The sequence below is a fragment of the Athene cunicularia genome, assembly GCF_003259725.1.
Source record: "Athene cunicularia isolate RWA chromosome Z unlocalized genomic scaffold, athCun1 chrZ_part4, whole genome shotgun sequence".
Taxonomy (NCBI): Eukaryota; Metazoa; Chordata; class Aves; order Strigiformes; family Strigidae; genus Athene; species Athene cunicularia.
This window is the reverse complement of record NW_020799145.1, coordinates 3,326,666-3,345,133: the sequence shown is the minus strand read 5'-3', so window position 1 is coordinate 3,345,133 and position 18,468 is coordinate 3,326,666. Positions and strand designations below refer to the sequence as shown.

General features: G+C 35.7%; 1 protein-coding gene across 1 annotated transcript in view; it reads right to left on the bottom strand.

The window, feature by feature from the left end:
- The window catches only part of UHRF2 (ubiquitin like with PHD and ring finger domains 2), a gene marked incomplete at its 5' end in the record, with an annotated part of 85,408 nt that overhangs the window by 35,975 nt on the left and 30,965 nt on the right, over positions 1 to 18,468 (bottom strand). Inside the window, one exon of the mRNA XM_026866780.1 lies at positions 12,247 to 12,465. Coding sequence (XP_026722581.1) covers positions 12,247 to 12,465 — 219 coding nt within the window. The remainder of the gene's footprint in view (positions 1 to 12,246; positions 12,466 to 18,468) is intronic.

The following is an 18,468-nucleotide window of genomic DNA, read 5'->3' as shown; positions in this document are numbered from 1 at the left end:
AAAAGGACTGTGGTACCAGTACACCTCTGCAGTAAAGGTAAAAGTGGAAGCTTCTCTCTTCTGCAGTATCATGCAAAGACATTATGAATTATCTACAATATATACCCATTAATTCATAGTCATAAAAGCACTACATATTCAAATACAGAAAGGACAAATTGGAAACATGATCTCTGGCAGAAAAAAAAAAATTAACGCGCAGAGACTGGGCGAGCTTCTCAAAGGATCAAGGTTTCCCTCATTTTCTGTAGCTTGTAGAGTCTTTTCTAAGTCACCCTATACCTTTTGTTTGTCCTAGCTTAAAGCTAAAACCAAAACAAATCTTGTTAAACTCTTTAATGCTATAAATCTAGTTATGTTAGGACCTTCCTTGGCTATATCACTACTTGCCTGCCTATCCAGCCTGATTTCTCTCCTACTTATTTCTAACATAACTCAAAGTAGTGAATCTATTCTAAAACCAAAATATCAAATTATTCCTACTTTCACCTAAGTAATGTGGAATTTTATATTCATATAAAAAAATACACGTATTGCTTTGCATACCTGTATGCATAAAAAGCAAAAGATAAAAAATAAAGAAGTACACCTTAAACTTTAAGCCAATCTGTATGGAAAAGTCAAAATAGTCACAGAAGTTGAATAACATGTTGAACATTAGTCAGCATACAACTACATGTGCATCCACAGAAAATCTGAAAGATAATTTATTAAGAGAGTTTAAATCTTGTCAAGAAACAATAGTGATAGTCTCAACACAGCAGCCACAAACATGGCTTTACCCATCTTTAATGTGTGTAGTCTAAATACACTATCCCTATTATAAGCAAAATTGCATCTAGGAAAAACTTGCAACATTTTCTACCCTTTCTCTACAGTTACTTATTGTTTAGCACTGTTTTGCTCTAATTTATCCCCTTTTTTACTGCATTTTCTCATGAAATTTAGAAATCATTTGGTTAAAATGAAAAGCCATTCATCACTGTAATTCTCTGCATATGGTCTTTAGACTAGAAGGAAGGTGGCCGAACGCCATAAAGCTGTACACACAAATCTACAGACACTTGTGTTACTGCTACCCGTATCTTTGGGAAACAAATCAAACCTAGCTCAGCAGAATATTTATTAGGAGGAAATTTCACTGGTGCCAATTTAAACTATTAAAATTAGTTTTAACTACAATGATCATCACATTGTTTTCTTGAAAGATACCATGAAAAGATTTGTAAATTGGTTCAATGATCTTAGCATTCCAAAAGGCACCAGAGCAGTAAGTTTTTGTGAAGTATGTAGAAGCATGGATTTTTATCATCAACATTACAAAAAGTCATATGTATATTATCAAAGTGTTGAAGCACACCACATTTTATCTAACTAGTTAAATAAAACAACTCATTAAATAAAACAACTCCTCTAATATTAGAAAACACAGAACTCTCAAAAATATAAATTCAGTTGCATATAGGCAACAGTTGGTAAAAGCATGCTTTCCTCTCATAGCACTACAATCCTACTGACATAAGCAACCCTATTCACATACCTAGATGGAACTGACACAATAGACTGAATTCATCATTTCTATATCACGTATTAGGCCATGATAGCCATTCCTTCTCTTTCGGGCACCTCCTGTATTTTTCCTTTGGGATAAGGGCACTCAAAAGTAATTTTCAGAGTAAGTTTTTCCTAAAAGATACCCTGAATTTGAACTAGAAAAAAATTTTATTTTCTGCTATGAGCTACAGAAGCAGCAAGCAAACATATCAAATAACTTTACAAAGCTGGTATGTTCTGACAAATGACACAGCTGCATATTCAGAACTACAGAAGATGATCAACTATCATTGTAACAAATGATGGCTAAATAATAAATGGTTATGCCTTACCAAGGCTAAAAATCTCGCTCAGCTAGTTGCTCTTTAAAGACTAATTCTTCTATCACATTACACATACAATAGCTTTAACAATAATTAGGCTACACATCATTTGTCTTAAAAAAATGGTTATCTAATAAAGTGGTTATATTATTCTATCAAATATATGAAAAAATATCACCTTTCTTAATTTCTTCACCTTACCATACCAAGAATTAGATTAAAACCAATGTATCTCGAGTTATACATTACATGTAATAAATGGGACTGCATTTGTACTTCATATAAGTACACTAAATCCTTTAAAGAAATTAAATACTAAACCAGAGCCAGACCCTTCAATACAACAGAATTCCTAACACAAAATTTTCTTTTAGATAGATTGGTCTTAGCCAGGGAAACCTTCAACTGAACCTTCTTATCTCTTAATTTCTCTACACACACACACACACACACACACACACACACTTCTTTTTTTTACACCTTCAGGTTGCAAAACACTCTAGACATACATAATCACAGCTGATTAGAAGTATGACCACTGGGCATTATTCTGGATATTTCAAAGGTCAACTTTAAAGAAAATAAAAAGTTGCTAGACAACAATTACCACACTGAAAACTCTACCAGTTCTTACAGTGCAAGAGATTCAAGTTACAATTGCTAGATCTCTGCCTGGTATTTTCTAGTTTTATCACTTTACCATATTGAAAACAGAAGAAAAAATATTTCAACACACACTAAGAGTCAAAAAACAATGCTGAATAAAAACTGGGGAAATTTTACTATTGAGAAAAACCAAGGTTATAGTCACACAAAGAATTATAAGGAAAAGTGTCTAATGATAATTTATCTTCAGGCCTCCTAAGAGCAAAATCTTACACAAAGTCATGTTTACCAGACAACTAATTAATTTGTCAGCTTCTATGGTTACCGTCAAAGGGTATTCGTCCATGACAGAGAAAGACTCACAATCAGAATAAAACATAACAGAATAATGTTGACTATGCTCTCCTAATGTATGAATACAGATAACCAACAATATAAAAATCAAAACACGATCAAATTTAATACCACTTTCAGTATCTATCTTTTTATATGCACGACTTTGTTAACATCCCGTTTATGATTATTCAGCCTCTATTCTGCTTTCACAAATCTTTCAAGCAGCAACTCTTTAAAAGTGAGGACTGTTTTTTAAAAACCTTTTTCTTTGCCTTTGAAACAAGAGAAACTGTGTTCCCTAAATGAGCATAAAACCCATTATTTAGCAAATTTTATTAGAAAATTATTTAATTACAAATACATTAAAATCATTAGAGAATTTAGTATGTGCTGTTGAAACTATCTGTACAGAAATCTTCTCTTGAAAAACTGAACTATGTTGTGATGTTCACTTCAATATATTCAAAGTCACTATTACCCAGAAGAATGTTTTGAAATTAAAGCAAACACATGTAACAGCATACATATTTCGAAGGATGTGAAATGGAAAGTATCTCAATCTAATATAAAATGTTGCACTGTGAAAATTACTACTGGTTGCTTTACATTTAAGCAACACTATAACTTAGGCTAAACTGCAGTTTCAAACTACAAACACGCACTGTCTACACAGCATGAAACAAAAGCTAAAAGGTACCTATAATACAATTACAGTTCTCACCAAACGTGACGAGATTTGCTTTTAAACAGGCTTGTTTTAAAGGTAACTTAGAAAGTCTTCTCACATGAAGATAGCATAGTACATTGATAATTTGACTAAATTCTTCTAGGTTGCACTGAGTTACAGAGGTTCTTTTATTTTGTATTGTATGCAAGCAGAAAAACAGACAATATTTTTCAAGATTTTTTCAGAATATTCCAAACTCATTTGCTTTATCATCAAAATAAACTCACAGTTACAAAATGGGACAGTATGAGCTGTGCCTTTAATTCGAGTTTATTTATTTTTATTACACAAGCCACTATAATGACAAAGACACAAGACAACTTTTCAACCATGCAAATATTTTATTATTTTATGTATATATATAGTGCTAAGGTTAAAGTAAAAAACCCCAAAACCAAACAAACCCCTATTTTCCAGAATATGCTGAACACCTTACTGTCAGAAATGTCATAATCTAATATGAACTGTTAAGGCTTAACAAAAACAAAATAAAGAAGAACACACATATCCCCAACTCCCAACCCTACAAATTCACATTGTGGATATACACACAAGCCTGCCAGGATTTTACTTTTTTAAGTCTTAGTAGTAGGCATAATGCTTGATGCATTTACAAAACATTATGTTGCAGTTCATGGTGTCAGACCCTGGAAGCAGAGATTTGGCCACAAGGACTATCCTTTTTCCCTTAGCCTGGGATCTGTGAAGGAGATGAACATTAGAGAAGCAAGCAGAAACTTCGCACATGGGAAGAGGGGAGGGCGCTAGCCTGTTCAAGTTACAACTGCTAAATCTCTGCCTGGTATTTTCTAGTTTTATCACTTTACCATATTGAAATCAGAAGAAAAATATTTCAACACACAATAAGAGTCAAAACACAATGCTGAATAAAAACTGGGGAAAGGGCGGCAGGGCAGGGCCAACCCCACCGCCCGCCCGCCGGCCACAGCCCTGTCCATGGTGCTGCAGGGAGGCCGCCGGGACCACACAACCGCTGCCGCCTCCCACTCGGGTGAGTTTGTGGCTAAAGAGGAATCCATAGTTTCCAGATCCAGGTTCCGACATGCAGACGTCAACACGTACTTGGCAGAACGTTCATTAAGAACCAGGTAAAAAGAGCTGGTTGGAGACCTGCAAAGATAGAACCTCAAAGGCTGCACAGATGAAGAACAAAGCTACAGGAGCCATATGGGGCATCACAGGGCATGGTCTAAACTCAGTCTGCTTCTCCGTGAGTGCAGACTGAATTGCAAGACTCAGAACCAAGCAAAGAGTCTGCTCAAGACATCATTCTAGGGGTCTGGACTAGTCAATTTCTTTTACGCCAGAAGAGGCAAAGCTACAAATAGGCAATTCTTAGTAGAAGTGGTTAAAAGCTTCTATCTAGATTTTTACACTATGTTACAGTTCCAAGACCAGATGCAGCACACATACTCATCATGAGCTTAGATACAGTTAAAGGAGACCAAACTCTGCATCTGGCTGGATTAAGCAAGAATCTCAATTCAAAAACAAACACATGAGAAGACCTCCCTTCATAACAAAAATCTCTCAGGGATACATACTCTCAGGATGAAAAGGCCTTCCAGAAAACATAGAATAGCAAAGGTAGAGTCTTGCAAACACAGAAATATGGTTAAGTACTCTGTACAATAATAAAGTTAATACTAAGTGAATAAATAAATCAGTAAATTTTAGGTGCTTTAAAACCAAAAAAAAAACCAACCCTGAAGGTATCCACCATAAAATTGTAAATACAAAGACACTCCCCATAGAATGCTTCATATCCAACCAAAAGCAAATGAGAATTCTTCACAGCAAGACCAAAAACCTTCTAGCCTGGAAAGTGAGTAACAGATGGATTATCACAGCTTGGATTAAGTAAGAGCATTACTTTAATGAAAAATCTTGACATCCAGGGATGTTCCTGTTCAGAACAGGATAAATCTCATCTCACCAAGAATTCCTGAAAGTCAGAAAGTACACAGTGAACTTACAGAGACCAAGCATCATCTCCTCCAAGCTCAGGAAAGTCAGTCACCATGTGCAGGAAATGAAAGTCAGCAGAAAGACTGCATGGATGAGCAAGGAGCCCTCAGACTAAACTCAGACATAAAAAGGAAGTGTGTAAGAGGTGTAAACAGGGGCAGCTGACCCAGGAAGGAGTATGGAGTTCCTGCCCAACTGTGTAGGCATAGGGTTGGGAAAGCCAAGATCCACCTCGATTTGAACCTGGCAACAGAGGTGAAGGGCAACAAGGATGGATTCTAAAACTTAAAAAACAAGAAAGGAAAACTAGAGAAAATGTCAGCCCACTGCTAAATATAGCTGGGACCCTGATGACAATAAACACAGAGAAGGCCAAGGTACTTAACCCCTTCTTTGCATCAGCGTCTACTGGCAAGATCCATGTTCAGAAACCCCAGGCCCCTGGGACCAGATGGAATGTCTGTAGCAAGGAAGACTCAGCCTCAGTGAAGGGGGATTAGGTTATGGAGCACTTAAAATGGGGCCTAACAGGTTGCACCCATGAGCACTGAGGGTGCTGCCTGGTATCTGGACAAGGCTACTTAGTCCTATCTCTGTAAGGTCACAACTGGGACACCTTCCTGAGAACTGTTAGAGAGCGAATGTCACTCCTACCTTCAAGAAGGAAGACCTTCTGACAGACTGTTGAGTCTCAACTCAATCCCTAGGATGGTGATGCAGCAAATAATTCTGTAACTGCCAGATACTAGAACAAGGAGGTGATCAGGAATTGTGAGCATAGTTACTTGCAAAGGGGAAACCATGCTTAATGACCCCAACAGTATTCTATAATAAGGTGACTTGTCTGGAAGACAACAGGAGAGCAGATGTTCACATCCACTTTAGTAAGGCTTTTGATACTGTCTCCCATAACATCCTCCCATATAAGATGATAAAGTATGAGTTAGCGAAGTACACAGTAAGGAGAACTGATAACTGGCTGAATCCACACAATTGTGATCAGTGGCACAAAGTCTAGTTGGAGGCAAGTCAGTAGCACCCCAGACATTGATCCTGGGGCCAGTACTATTTAACATCCTCATTAATGAGATGCATGACGGGAACAGAGTGGACTCTCAGTAAATTCACAGATGATACAAAACCAGAAGTAGCCACCAATATCAGATACATGTGTCACCCTTCAGAGTGACCTGGAGAGTTGGACAGAGAGGAACTTCATTATGTTCAAAGACAGATGCCAAGTCCTGCACACAGTGAGTACCCCATGAACCAGTACCTGCTGAACGCCAACTGGCTGGAGAGCAGCTTGGTAGAGAAAGACCTTGAGGAACTCACAAACAACAAGCTGACCATAAACCAGCAATGTGCTCTTGTGTAAGCAAAGAAGGTCAACATCCCCCCTGGACTACATTAAGAGCAGGCAGAGAGAAGGTGAACATTCCTCACTACTCAGCCCTGGTGAGGCCACATCTGGACTCCCCAGGATAAGACAGACATAGGCTTACAGGAGTGGTTCTAGTAAAGGGCCACAAAAATGATTAAGGGATTGAAACATCTTTGATATGTGAGTGCTTGAATTGGAGAAGAGATGGTTTGTGTGTGAATGGCTATTGTCCATATGTATAAACAGGGAGCCAGACTCCTCCCATTAGTGCCTACTGCCAAAACAAGAGGCAACAGGCACAAACAGAAACACATGAAACACCCTCTGACCACATAAAATACCTTTTTATAGTGACTGTTCAAACAGATTGCTACTTCTCCACCCAAAGATATTCAAAACCAAACTAGACACAATCCCAGGCAATCTGCTCCAGCTGACCTTGCCTGACTGTAAAAACATCATACTGCCTTCCAAGAACAAAAATATGCTAAGCATGAATAAAAGGAACCTAAAAGAAGATAAAAAAAAAAAAAAAAAAAAAAAAGGAAAAGGCAAAAGTTGTGTTCAAATGAGCAAAATAAACCCTGTATCTGGCAGGTTACATAGAAAAACGTAATAAGCATATTTAAAAATCAGACTGATCTGAACACAAAAAAATCCTTTTTTGGGAGCAGGAAGCCTCATTCAAAAAAACCCTGCAGAATTGAAAGATGCAAAATATAAAATTGAAAGTTTAGGACCCTTTCTATTACTTTCCATTACTGCTACTTGGGTAAAGACTTCAAATTCACTAAATATTCACTTAGTCGACGAGGTATAAAAATCTTCTTTCACTCCAAAGGCCTAAACAAAATACAAGTCTTGGTAGTGACAGAGCCAAAATTTCAAAGGCTGACTGAAGAGAAGTAAGAACTGATTCTGTCTAGCAAGGAGAAAGCACCACTTAAACTACCTGAGTTTGATTTGGTGTCGTGTCTTACTGTTAGCAGTTTATTTCACAATTACCCATCAGTAACAGGCATTTGATACGTGCCCTTTAAAGTGCAAAGAGGACAAGACATATTGCTCTGGATTACAATTAACTACTTTCAATCATGAAACAGAAGGTATTCCTAAAAAAGAAAAAAAAGAGAGGATGTTCAAAAATAGAGGTGCACCCTGCTAATTTAGTTAAAATCAGTTGAGAGGTACCACAGGCAGAGACTGTTCTGAACTGTAAGCATGCACACAAGGTCATGACAGACCAATGGTCCTAGGCCCATGTATGTTCCATTGTCAAAGAACTGCTGTTTCCCTTGTATTTGTCTGAGACAGAGTAAGTCCAGTCTGGATAGGTTTTAGACATCTTGTAATTACAAATTTAAGTTGCAGTGCAAATACAGTACAAATGAGAACCATATGTGGTCAGTCTCATTCCTCTCTGATAACATTCTCTAATCTTTATCTGTTACCCAAAAGATGAACTGATGAGACAGACTGTACAGGACATTTCCTTTAGGTTCTGACTGAGACATGAATAAAAGTAACACCTAAGATACATACATGTTAACTGATAAGAGTAAAAAAGAAGTACTCATCACACATTCTACCAGCTCCAAAACATTACCAAAACCAGTATGTGTCCTTGTTATTTCCTGTCACTGTGCCAACAGCTTAACAAAATCTTTGTCAAAAGCAATCCAGATTAATAAATCAAACATTTAACTATTGTGTACAAGACTGTTTTATACAGAGCTTCTTTGACGTAATATCAGAAAGGCAAAAAAGTCCAAGCCATGAATACAACTTAAGTAACCTTAAGAACTCTGCCTCCCTTTACTGCCTGCTAAGGTTTTTCTTAACACACAGATTAGATATTAATACACAATCAAGTCATCACTACCATATACTCATAAAACATTCAAAATAGATTTCACCTTTATTTAAAACAATTAGTTAATGCTAACGCTATGGTAAGAACTCATGACAACACATCAATATATAAAATTAAGAATATCCATATAATATAATATTATGGACAAAAATGTTATAACATCATAGTTATAATTCTAAACTAATTTATATTAATATAACTTGTGTTACGCGTTTATGTTAGTATATTGATACATAATAAACACTGAAACACTAGGAGATTGGGGTTTTTTTTGTAAACAAACACATCTGAAATCAAAAGCAATGCCTGTTGTAGCATGTTCCTTATACAAGTTTATGAATACTAGTAGATTTACCTTGTACTTTTAATGCTAATTGATAGGAATTACATAGATAGCACAGGCGATACAGAATTACTCCTTGTTAAATTTCAGAAATGGCAAGGCTCAGATAACCTTTCTGCAAGCTATCAGCATATACAATCTATCAACATACAAATGAAGCCTGAATTCTTAGTTGGGAAGAAAATTCACAGAAATAAGATTCCATTTGAAAAATGGACTTAAATTCACCATCTCAGAATAAGATTATTTGTTAACTGTGCCTTTTTCTCCCCCAATTCCTTTCAAAGGATAGTAAGTACCAATACTACGTATGGGGAAACACATGGTACCTGCCACAATATCCATGGTATTTGAAGTTACCATCTTCAACTCTGAAGCATAACTATTAGCTTACTTAGATTTAAAAAAAGACTATGGTATAGAGTCACAATCTGCATGAACAGAATATTTTATCAGCCACCATATCTGTTTGCTTTTACCAATATGAACCAGATTTTTATTATCTTCTCTTAATAAATGGGAAAAACTCTGAAAGAATCCACACAGTTCCGAGTAACATTATCAATAGACATTTGAACTTTATGTAAACTTGATATCTGGTCAATTCTGTTTGTAGAGGTCATGAAGTCTATCTCTGATTCTCCAAATGCCATACAAGCATTAAATGCATTAGAATGAAAATCTTCACCTCTCTAGACTGGCCTCCCTTTCTTGGTCTCCTCTCCCTTCCAAGTTATTAGGCTGTTTGGAAGTTAATTTCCATTTTGTAATGTGATTTTCATTGTATATGTTTCAGGAATAGTACCTTCTTGACTGGCATACTGTTAAATATTTTTGAAAAGTTCGTGTTATGAACTTTCACACTGTATAATTAAGTTATAATATAAACTGCATTTTCAGCAAATTTTGGAGGTTTGAAGTTCAGATGTCAACACAGCAACTTCAACAGATCTACGAGTTCAAACTCGGATGTAATGCAGAGCAAGCTGCTTGAAACATCAATGAGGTATATGGCCAGGGAAGTGTTAACGAACAGACAGTGCGACTTTAGTTCCAAAAATTTCGACGTGGCAATTTCGACCTTGAAGATCAAAAAGGTCGTAGACGTCCTCCTGCTATTGACGATGATGAACTGAAGGCTCTAGTGGAAGCAGATACATGCACAACTGCTTGAGAACTTGCAAAAGAAGCTCCAAAGCACTTCCCAAAGCCCAATCTGCACCAAAAGAAGGTCATGCTGACTGTCTGGTGGTCTGCTGCTGGTTTAAGCCATCACAGCTTCCTGAATTCCAGTGAAACGATCACAGCGGAGAAGTACATCCAGCAAATCAATGAAACGCACCAGAAACTACAACAGCTGTGCCCAGCACTGGTCAACAGAAAGGGTCCAATTCTTCTCCACGATAACGTGCGGCCACACATTGCACTTTTGACGCTGCAGCGGTTGAATGAGCTGGGCTACAAAACTCTGCCTCACCCACCGTACTCACCAGACCTCTCACCCACCAACTAGCACTTCTTCAAGCATCTCAGCTTCCTGGGTGGGAGACACTTCAGAAACCAAGGGGAAGCTGAAACTGCCTTTGATTGACTTCATGGCCTCCAGAAACCCAGAACTTTAAGCAACCGGAATAAATATGCTTGTTTCTTGTTGGCAAAAACGTGTTGATTCTAATCGTTTTTATTTTGATTAATAAATTTTATTCTGAGCTGAGATATGCCACTTCAAACATACTGGTTGAAATTGGCAATTAATTTCCGAACAGCCCGATAATAATTCAGCCTACCTACTCTTTTTCTTGCTTTACATGTGAAGCTGTTTTTTTTGCTTTGACTGCAAAACAAGTCCATAAGCCTGCTCAACTTAATACTAGACCATAATGCACTAAGACAAATTAAAAACCATCCATGAAACAGATTTTCATTTACCTGCAATGATTTATCAATGTCTTTCCTATTTCCCAGTACTACTTAAAACTACATTTTCTACACAAAATATTTAACTGCCCTTGATCCTAAGTCTTCTATATGTCTGTTCCAATGAACCATGTCCTACACTAAGTCTTCCTACAGATACAGTAATTCTCCTTTCTCATAAAGAAAACTACACTAATACATGAAGAGTCCATTTTAAGGAATATACTCCCAGAACAATGATACTACACACTAAGTGTGGGACATGACAACACTAAATCAATCATTTCTTAAGTAAAAAGAAATTTCACTTTAGTTCCAGTTTAATTTTAAAATCAGTTTCACTCATATTAGGAGTACCCATACACCCTCTTCTGCAAGGATGGAGGTGGCAGACTGGATCTATTTGCTTTTAATTCTTTTGCATCAGAAGAGGATAATGTTAAAGGAATGAGGAAAGCTAATGAGGAGAAAGAAGGTTACAGTGAATTCACCAAGGAGATTGCCAATAAAGACTGGTCATCTATTCATCCCTAAGAAGGCAATCATACATCTTACTGTCAGTTACATCATATGCATTTCTGCAGAAAATACTACTCCTAAACTAACTATACACAAGTTCTTAAATGAAATAGGAAAACAAAGCAATGATACTCAGCTGACTTCAGCCACATGAAAACTTCCCACATCCCACAGTTCCACATTTTACTTCTCAGAAGCTATAATACCCATCTAAGTATTTTACTCTAAAAATTCAATTAGACAGCTCAGAGACTTGCTCAACTGTCAGAGATGACTAATATTCAGTGAGATCTAGGGGTTCCAAATTATCTCCAAAATTACTGGAAACAGATTTTTCAGCTTTCAATAGAATTGAACATATATATATATATATAAACTAATATAAATGTATAAATATATAACATATAAACATAAAGGAATATAAGCACATTGATTAATTTCAATCATAGATAATACATGAAATTTCACGTTTACCTCCAGCAAACGTAAAAATTCTGACTCATACCTAAGTCTGCACACCGTAAAAAAACATGCACTGTAATACCATGACTCAGACAACGGTGGCATCAAAGCACAACATTAATTTTAATCTAGTGATGACTAGTAGACAAAGAAAACGCAAGGATACCTGAAATGATATGTAGAGATTTTATGAGTTGGTCAAACAAATCTTACCCCAGCAGAATTTTAGCATGAACCTCTTTGTTAGTCCTTGAGATTTCTCTCAAAGAGGTAATTTCTGCATCAAACCAAAATCCTCTTTCTTCTGGAGTCTCAACATTGTAGTTAACCATCACCACATCACCCACTTTTAGTTCACTCCACTTCAGAATGGTTCTTGCTCGGGGTCGAAGATTACTGGTGTCCATTTCTACTATGCCATTCTCTGGGTACCTTGAAAAGTAAAACCAACAACAGTAATGATTACAAGTCCTGTAACAGTAAGTAATAAGACACACGACAACATTTTTCTAAAATAAAAATTTTTAAATGTGCTTTGGGCATATAAAAAAACATAGTATACAAATCTGACCTTGTATCCTTTTAAAAGTTTAGTTTTCATCTAAACACAGACCAGGAACTTCACTAACCTCAGATGGAAGAAAACCAGTCTCCAAGATCTTTCTCTCAACAACAACAAAAATCTATAAGCACTGGATGACTTTGATTGGAACACAATCAGGTTCAAGGTTTTGGCACACACATGGCCCTAGTTTGCCCCCAGTAAAGTCAATAGTCTAATTAAAATGGCAGTCAAAAAATAATGAAGATTAAAACTACATTTTTTAACTCATCACATTTCTAATTTAGCTTTGCTTTCATTTATTTGTTACACTTCCACTAGCTTCAGTAACAATACATTTAGGACAGTTTTTTGTTAAAACTGACCCTACTAACACAGCATATCAAAGTTATGTAGTCCACATTCCATGCACCACATCTAAAAAAAAAAGTCTAATTACAAAATCTAGTGAGAAACAGAACTAAGACTCTGAAATGAGATACACGAACTAACACTTTGAAAATGTTTCTCCCTTTAAATTACAAAAACAAAAAAATCTAGAAAAATAAATGTGGGAATCACTGCTTCTCTTTATAACACACTTCTCTTAGCAAGATGTAGTGAGGAATGTAATACTGAATAATAGTTCGCTAAATCATAATTAAAAGATTTTGGTCAATTTACTTTTCACCAAAACTTGGTGACTTTTTACACAGCATTTTATATAATATTACCCAGGAATTACTAGGGTTTATAAGAGACTGCTTTCTTCCTCCTCTGTTGGTATATGCCATCACAGCACATATACAAAAATCAAACAGTAATGAGTAATTTCCAGAGAGCTCCAACTCCTCTACAAGTTGAGAAAGACTCATTTAGAAGAATTTAGTGATACCTGACAGCACTACAACTAAAATTCCAACACAAGAAAGCAAACTTTTAAGGTTTGAGATGTTAACTTTTTAGTTTAATAGCACAACCTTCTTAAATCCTCTGTATAAGGTAATCATTCAATGATAGTGGAGCCTGTATACTTCGCCCCATGCTGGAAAAACAGCCACAATATGGACATGATGGAAACTGCCTGCAGAAGAGATCTGGCCTGTTGTAAAGAGTAAGATACTAAACTAAAACAGTGACACTCCTTTCTGGTACTGTGTGTAAGCAAATAAAAAAATCTTCCAGCATTTAAACAGTACTAGATGAGGTCACAGTACAAATTTAAGAGAGAAATTAAAAGTGTCTACTACCTATAAACAGTTGCTATTAAAAGTCTTCATTCTTCTTCCTTAACAAACATTGCTGAGGATAATACATCTTAAATTAAATTTCCATCATGCGATTATTGGTATTTTGGCAAGAGCACTCATACTTTATAGTTAATATACCTTTATCAAGCAGCACATTTAAATCATAATGGCAAGATTCTACTATTACTAATAAAAGTATGGCTCTGTCATCTTCCAGCATACCTCTCTAATGAGCAAGATCATTTCAAGGTCTTGGGGAAATCACACATTGTAAATTGCTATATTAAAACATAAAGAATACCAAACTTATGGTCAATAATAGCATGAAGCTCTGATAAGCTATAGCCTAAAGTCAGGATATCTGCTCCTAAACACTGATGTAATTGAAGACGTTTTAAATTAGTTTATTTTGCTCTGTTTTATGCCTTCTGTTAAATCTAACACACCTGTTGTCTACTACAGATAATGCGAGGGGGGGGCACGCACTAGACTTGGCATTGTATCTTCAGGCATTTCTTTGTTCTCTACTATGCATCTAACTAGTGTGCCTTAAATCTGTGGGAAAATCTATCATTTTTTTTTCATTTCTAGTGTAAAAGTAGCTGCACCTTTAGATAAACCTATGGCCAAGTAAGACCCATATCCTTAAGTACTTACAACGGTTAAATCCATAGAGTGTTTTCTCCCCAAGATTTTCAGATCCTAATTATAAAAATCTGTATGACAGGTGCTTGGGATTGAGCCATTATCTAAATAACAATCTCATATGATGTAACTCTCCATTGTTTGTCATTTTTATTTGGTTTTGTTTCCAATTTGAGTGTGTACTACAAAGCTAACATTTGTTGTTTTACTTTTAGGATGATTAGCTTTCTCTTATCTAAGCTATTATAGAATTTGACTATAGCAATTCTGTACATTGTAACTGTAATATACACAAAAACAGTAAGACAGATTCATCTACAGGTAATAAGACAAAGCAAAAAGCAACTATAGAGACAATGTCTATTTTATTTAATGCCTGTATAATGACATCGCCATATAGTACAACAGGCTACTGAAATCTTAAAGACAGCTATGTTTGAGCTACTAGTCAGTTGCAGTCATCTTATAATAAAACCTTCCTAAAATGGAGAAGATGGCAAGTAGCACAGTAAATTAAGACTCAGTTTACTTCAACTCCAAAATGCAAACAGGGCTTAAACATCAGGAAACTAAAGACAGGAAAAAACCCAACCCAGACATAATTTATGTATACAGTGAAATAATCAAGTGAGAAGTACATATGAGATCAGTGGGACTGTAAAAATAACCAATACATATTAAAAAAATTGAAGTGTCACTATTAAAAAAAAACAAACCCAGAATGTGTGACTTAAATCAGTTTATGTTCATAGAAAATTAGCTTTCACCTGAAAAAAAAATTATGCTCTTCTAAAAATATAATCTCTTCAGGTTCTTTTCCTCCTGGGAGACCTCTGGACAAATATATTATTTACTTAATAACTGAATTTGGAAAAAAATAATTCTCAGATTTGTGTCATCTTTCCCACTCCTATACAGCTCAGAACAGAATCCTTCCTACTGTACTGCTGAGGAACTTTAAAGATTGCCACTGTTATTAACTACAGCTCTGTTCTTGGAAGTATCTGATGAAAGAACCCAAAGACAACTGCTTATCAGCACGACTAGAACAAGATCATTTACCAAAAAACACCCCCAAAGTCCCCTTTTACAGGCAGAAAGAAACTAACTGCTTTCCAAAGAACAAAAAGGAAGGCAGACTCTTCACTGAGTAAATTTTTTTTTTCCTTATTGTCTGGTTAGAAACTTAAGACTCAGAAACTTTGGAAGAAAAAAGAGCTTGCAAACACTTGAGACTTCCCTTATCAGAATTCATCTTTCTTTGGCATCAGGTTCCAGACATTCAATGTTCTGCTGCTGTGCCTTCACACATAGAAGCATGCTTTTATAGACATCAGTGAATGCTAGCAGATATTTTAACCATTCACATTTGTCCATAACTGACACCTGAGGCAGAACAGCAGAAACTGCATTTGTCACAAGCTTTTGAGTTAGGCTCAAAATCAGAGCTACACTATATATGTTAAGCACAGTACCACTATTCCTCATTATACTAAGTAATAAGTAAACACTATTTCCACAGTAAACTTGTGTCCTCAAATGTATCTAATGCCACAATTTACCCAAGCACGGAAAAAATATACTCACATTAGAAAATGCTGTAACCTCCATGTTTAAAAGTTTTAAACATGTTATTTGTAAAAAACCCTCATTAACTTAAAATCTACTTTCTTAAATATGCTAGACTAATATTTAAATATCATATCACAAAATGGGAATACATGGGCTTATCTACATGACTAAATGTTAAGAGAACGAATATGATCTTTTAACAAGACTGAAGAATGAAGTGAAAAATCCATTCTGGCAAGCTATAATAAAGAACTACTGTTAGACATGAGTGTTTACTGAAAGCGTTTTCTTATTTATTGTTACTTTTGAAATCCTAAAATGACCCTCAAGAGAAAACAAACATTTTCACAGCAGTGTTCTAATTAGACTAGCATAAGTTTGGTACAGTTGAAAATTATATGACACAAATCAACCTTTAAACAATTGTAGACATTTTCTTGGTTTTCAATGTTTTTCATTACACTTGGCACCTAATACTGAAAAAAGCAGACATCATAACAGTAAGCATAATCATAACAGTTTAATGAGTATCACCCATTGAATGTCCCATATTTACCATTAAGCTGTATTTCCCTGTAGCACTTCTATCTGTAAATACTATCAATAGCATAACAAGGATTTCAGATTTCCTATCTGTGTAGACAGTTTCCATAGCAAAGAATTATTCATGAAGTAAAAATTCCAGTGTTTCTCGGCTATGGTCAGTATCTGTTCATTCCTAAAATGCTCAAATACTAAAAGAGCATATTAGGTCTATGTCAGAACATAGAGAATTCTGCTAAATTTACTGAGAACTTACCACATATCCTTTCCCAGCTGCTACCAAAAAACTGGAACTGAAAAGATTAAATTCTTGAAACAAAAGTCAAGACTTCCCCATCCCTTCTCCATAGTAGTATAGTAAGGAATGTTCATGCATATGTGCAATTTCTCAAATTCTTATTTTCCCAAGACAAATTGAATGAAAGTTCAATTTATTTTCCAAAACAACAAACTCAGAGTCATTCAAAATATACACCCAGAAATGAAGGAATAGAAGGGCACAAATAAAGAAGAAAGTAAAAGGAATGACCTTACAGAGGAAATAAATTTGATTAAGTAGGTAAACCTGAATTAAAAACTACATTCACACCACCACCATCCCTCAACAATTTGCTAACTGAGGAAAGAAGCATAATTTTGATGTAGTATTTTGAGAAAGCTAATGACACTGTACTGGAAAAGCATCAAAGCCACAATATGAAGGGGTGGGGGTGGGGGAATGAAAAAAATCTCATGGATGACAAAACTTAAAGACGACCAGTAGCTCTGATAATGTGTTATTATAACTAAAAAGTTACATATTTCAAAGACAGACTGGAAGGAATAATGAGTACCAATAAAGATAAGTCAGCCACATGGAACATAAACAAGATCTTGAAAACCTTACCTAACAACTAATAATTACAGAATTAAGCAGCTTAAACACTGTGAAACCGTATTAATAGCCTGAAGAGAAACATCTTACTTTCATAATGATTTTGGTTCTGAGTATTCTAGACCTACACCACTGTATTGTGTAAACATGAGTACTCCAAAAGATGACAAGCTAGAAAGAGTATCAAAACAGAAGTTCAGAAGTTGTAAGGAATAAAAGTAAGGTATAATTTTTAATACAAAACTGTTGTATAATGAGTCTAAATGCTATGAAGGTAATGAAAAACTGGTTTACTTCACTAGCTAGCACACAGGATGACAAGTCACACAATTACTAAAAGACATTTTTTTTTAAACCTTTCCTCAGGTGTTCAATACAGCAACTGTGCAAGAACACTTACAGCTAATGAAAAACAAGTAAGTAGAAAGAGTTTAATCACATTTTCACTGACCACACTGTTTTTTTCAGCCAAGTATCAGTTTTAGAGGACAAACAGTTTCACTATTGGTATTTCAGTTGTTCTCTCTAACAACTACTAGGACAGAAACACTTTATATGCTTTCTGAAGAGGCCCAAGAAACACCTGGATTTTCTTGTCAAACTACATCCTCTGCAGTTTGCACAAAATGTCTAGATCCTTAGAAATCAAAGCCTTACAGTTAATGTCAGTCTTCAAAACCCTGAAGACTACTACATGCAAACCCTTTGAGATTATACAACACAGATTATGCAGTCAGGAAGTCCACTGAAAATGGGACAAGGAATCAATTTCTTGAAATGAAGAGCAGCTGTGTGCAGTCTATTCTCCCAACTTTTAACTTTGAAGTAAGGTGCCTAGGCAGACACATCATAATGGCATTCTTTACCGAATGAAGATGTAAAGAATGAAGACTTTTATGTGACCTAGCAGGTCTCCTATTGTTTTAGTCTAATATTCTGTATGAGAGAAAGGTTTGAATGAGTAAACAGATTAATCAATGATAGTAGAAACTAGAAAACAAAATTATGCA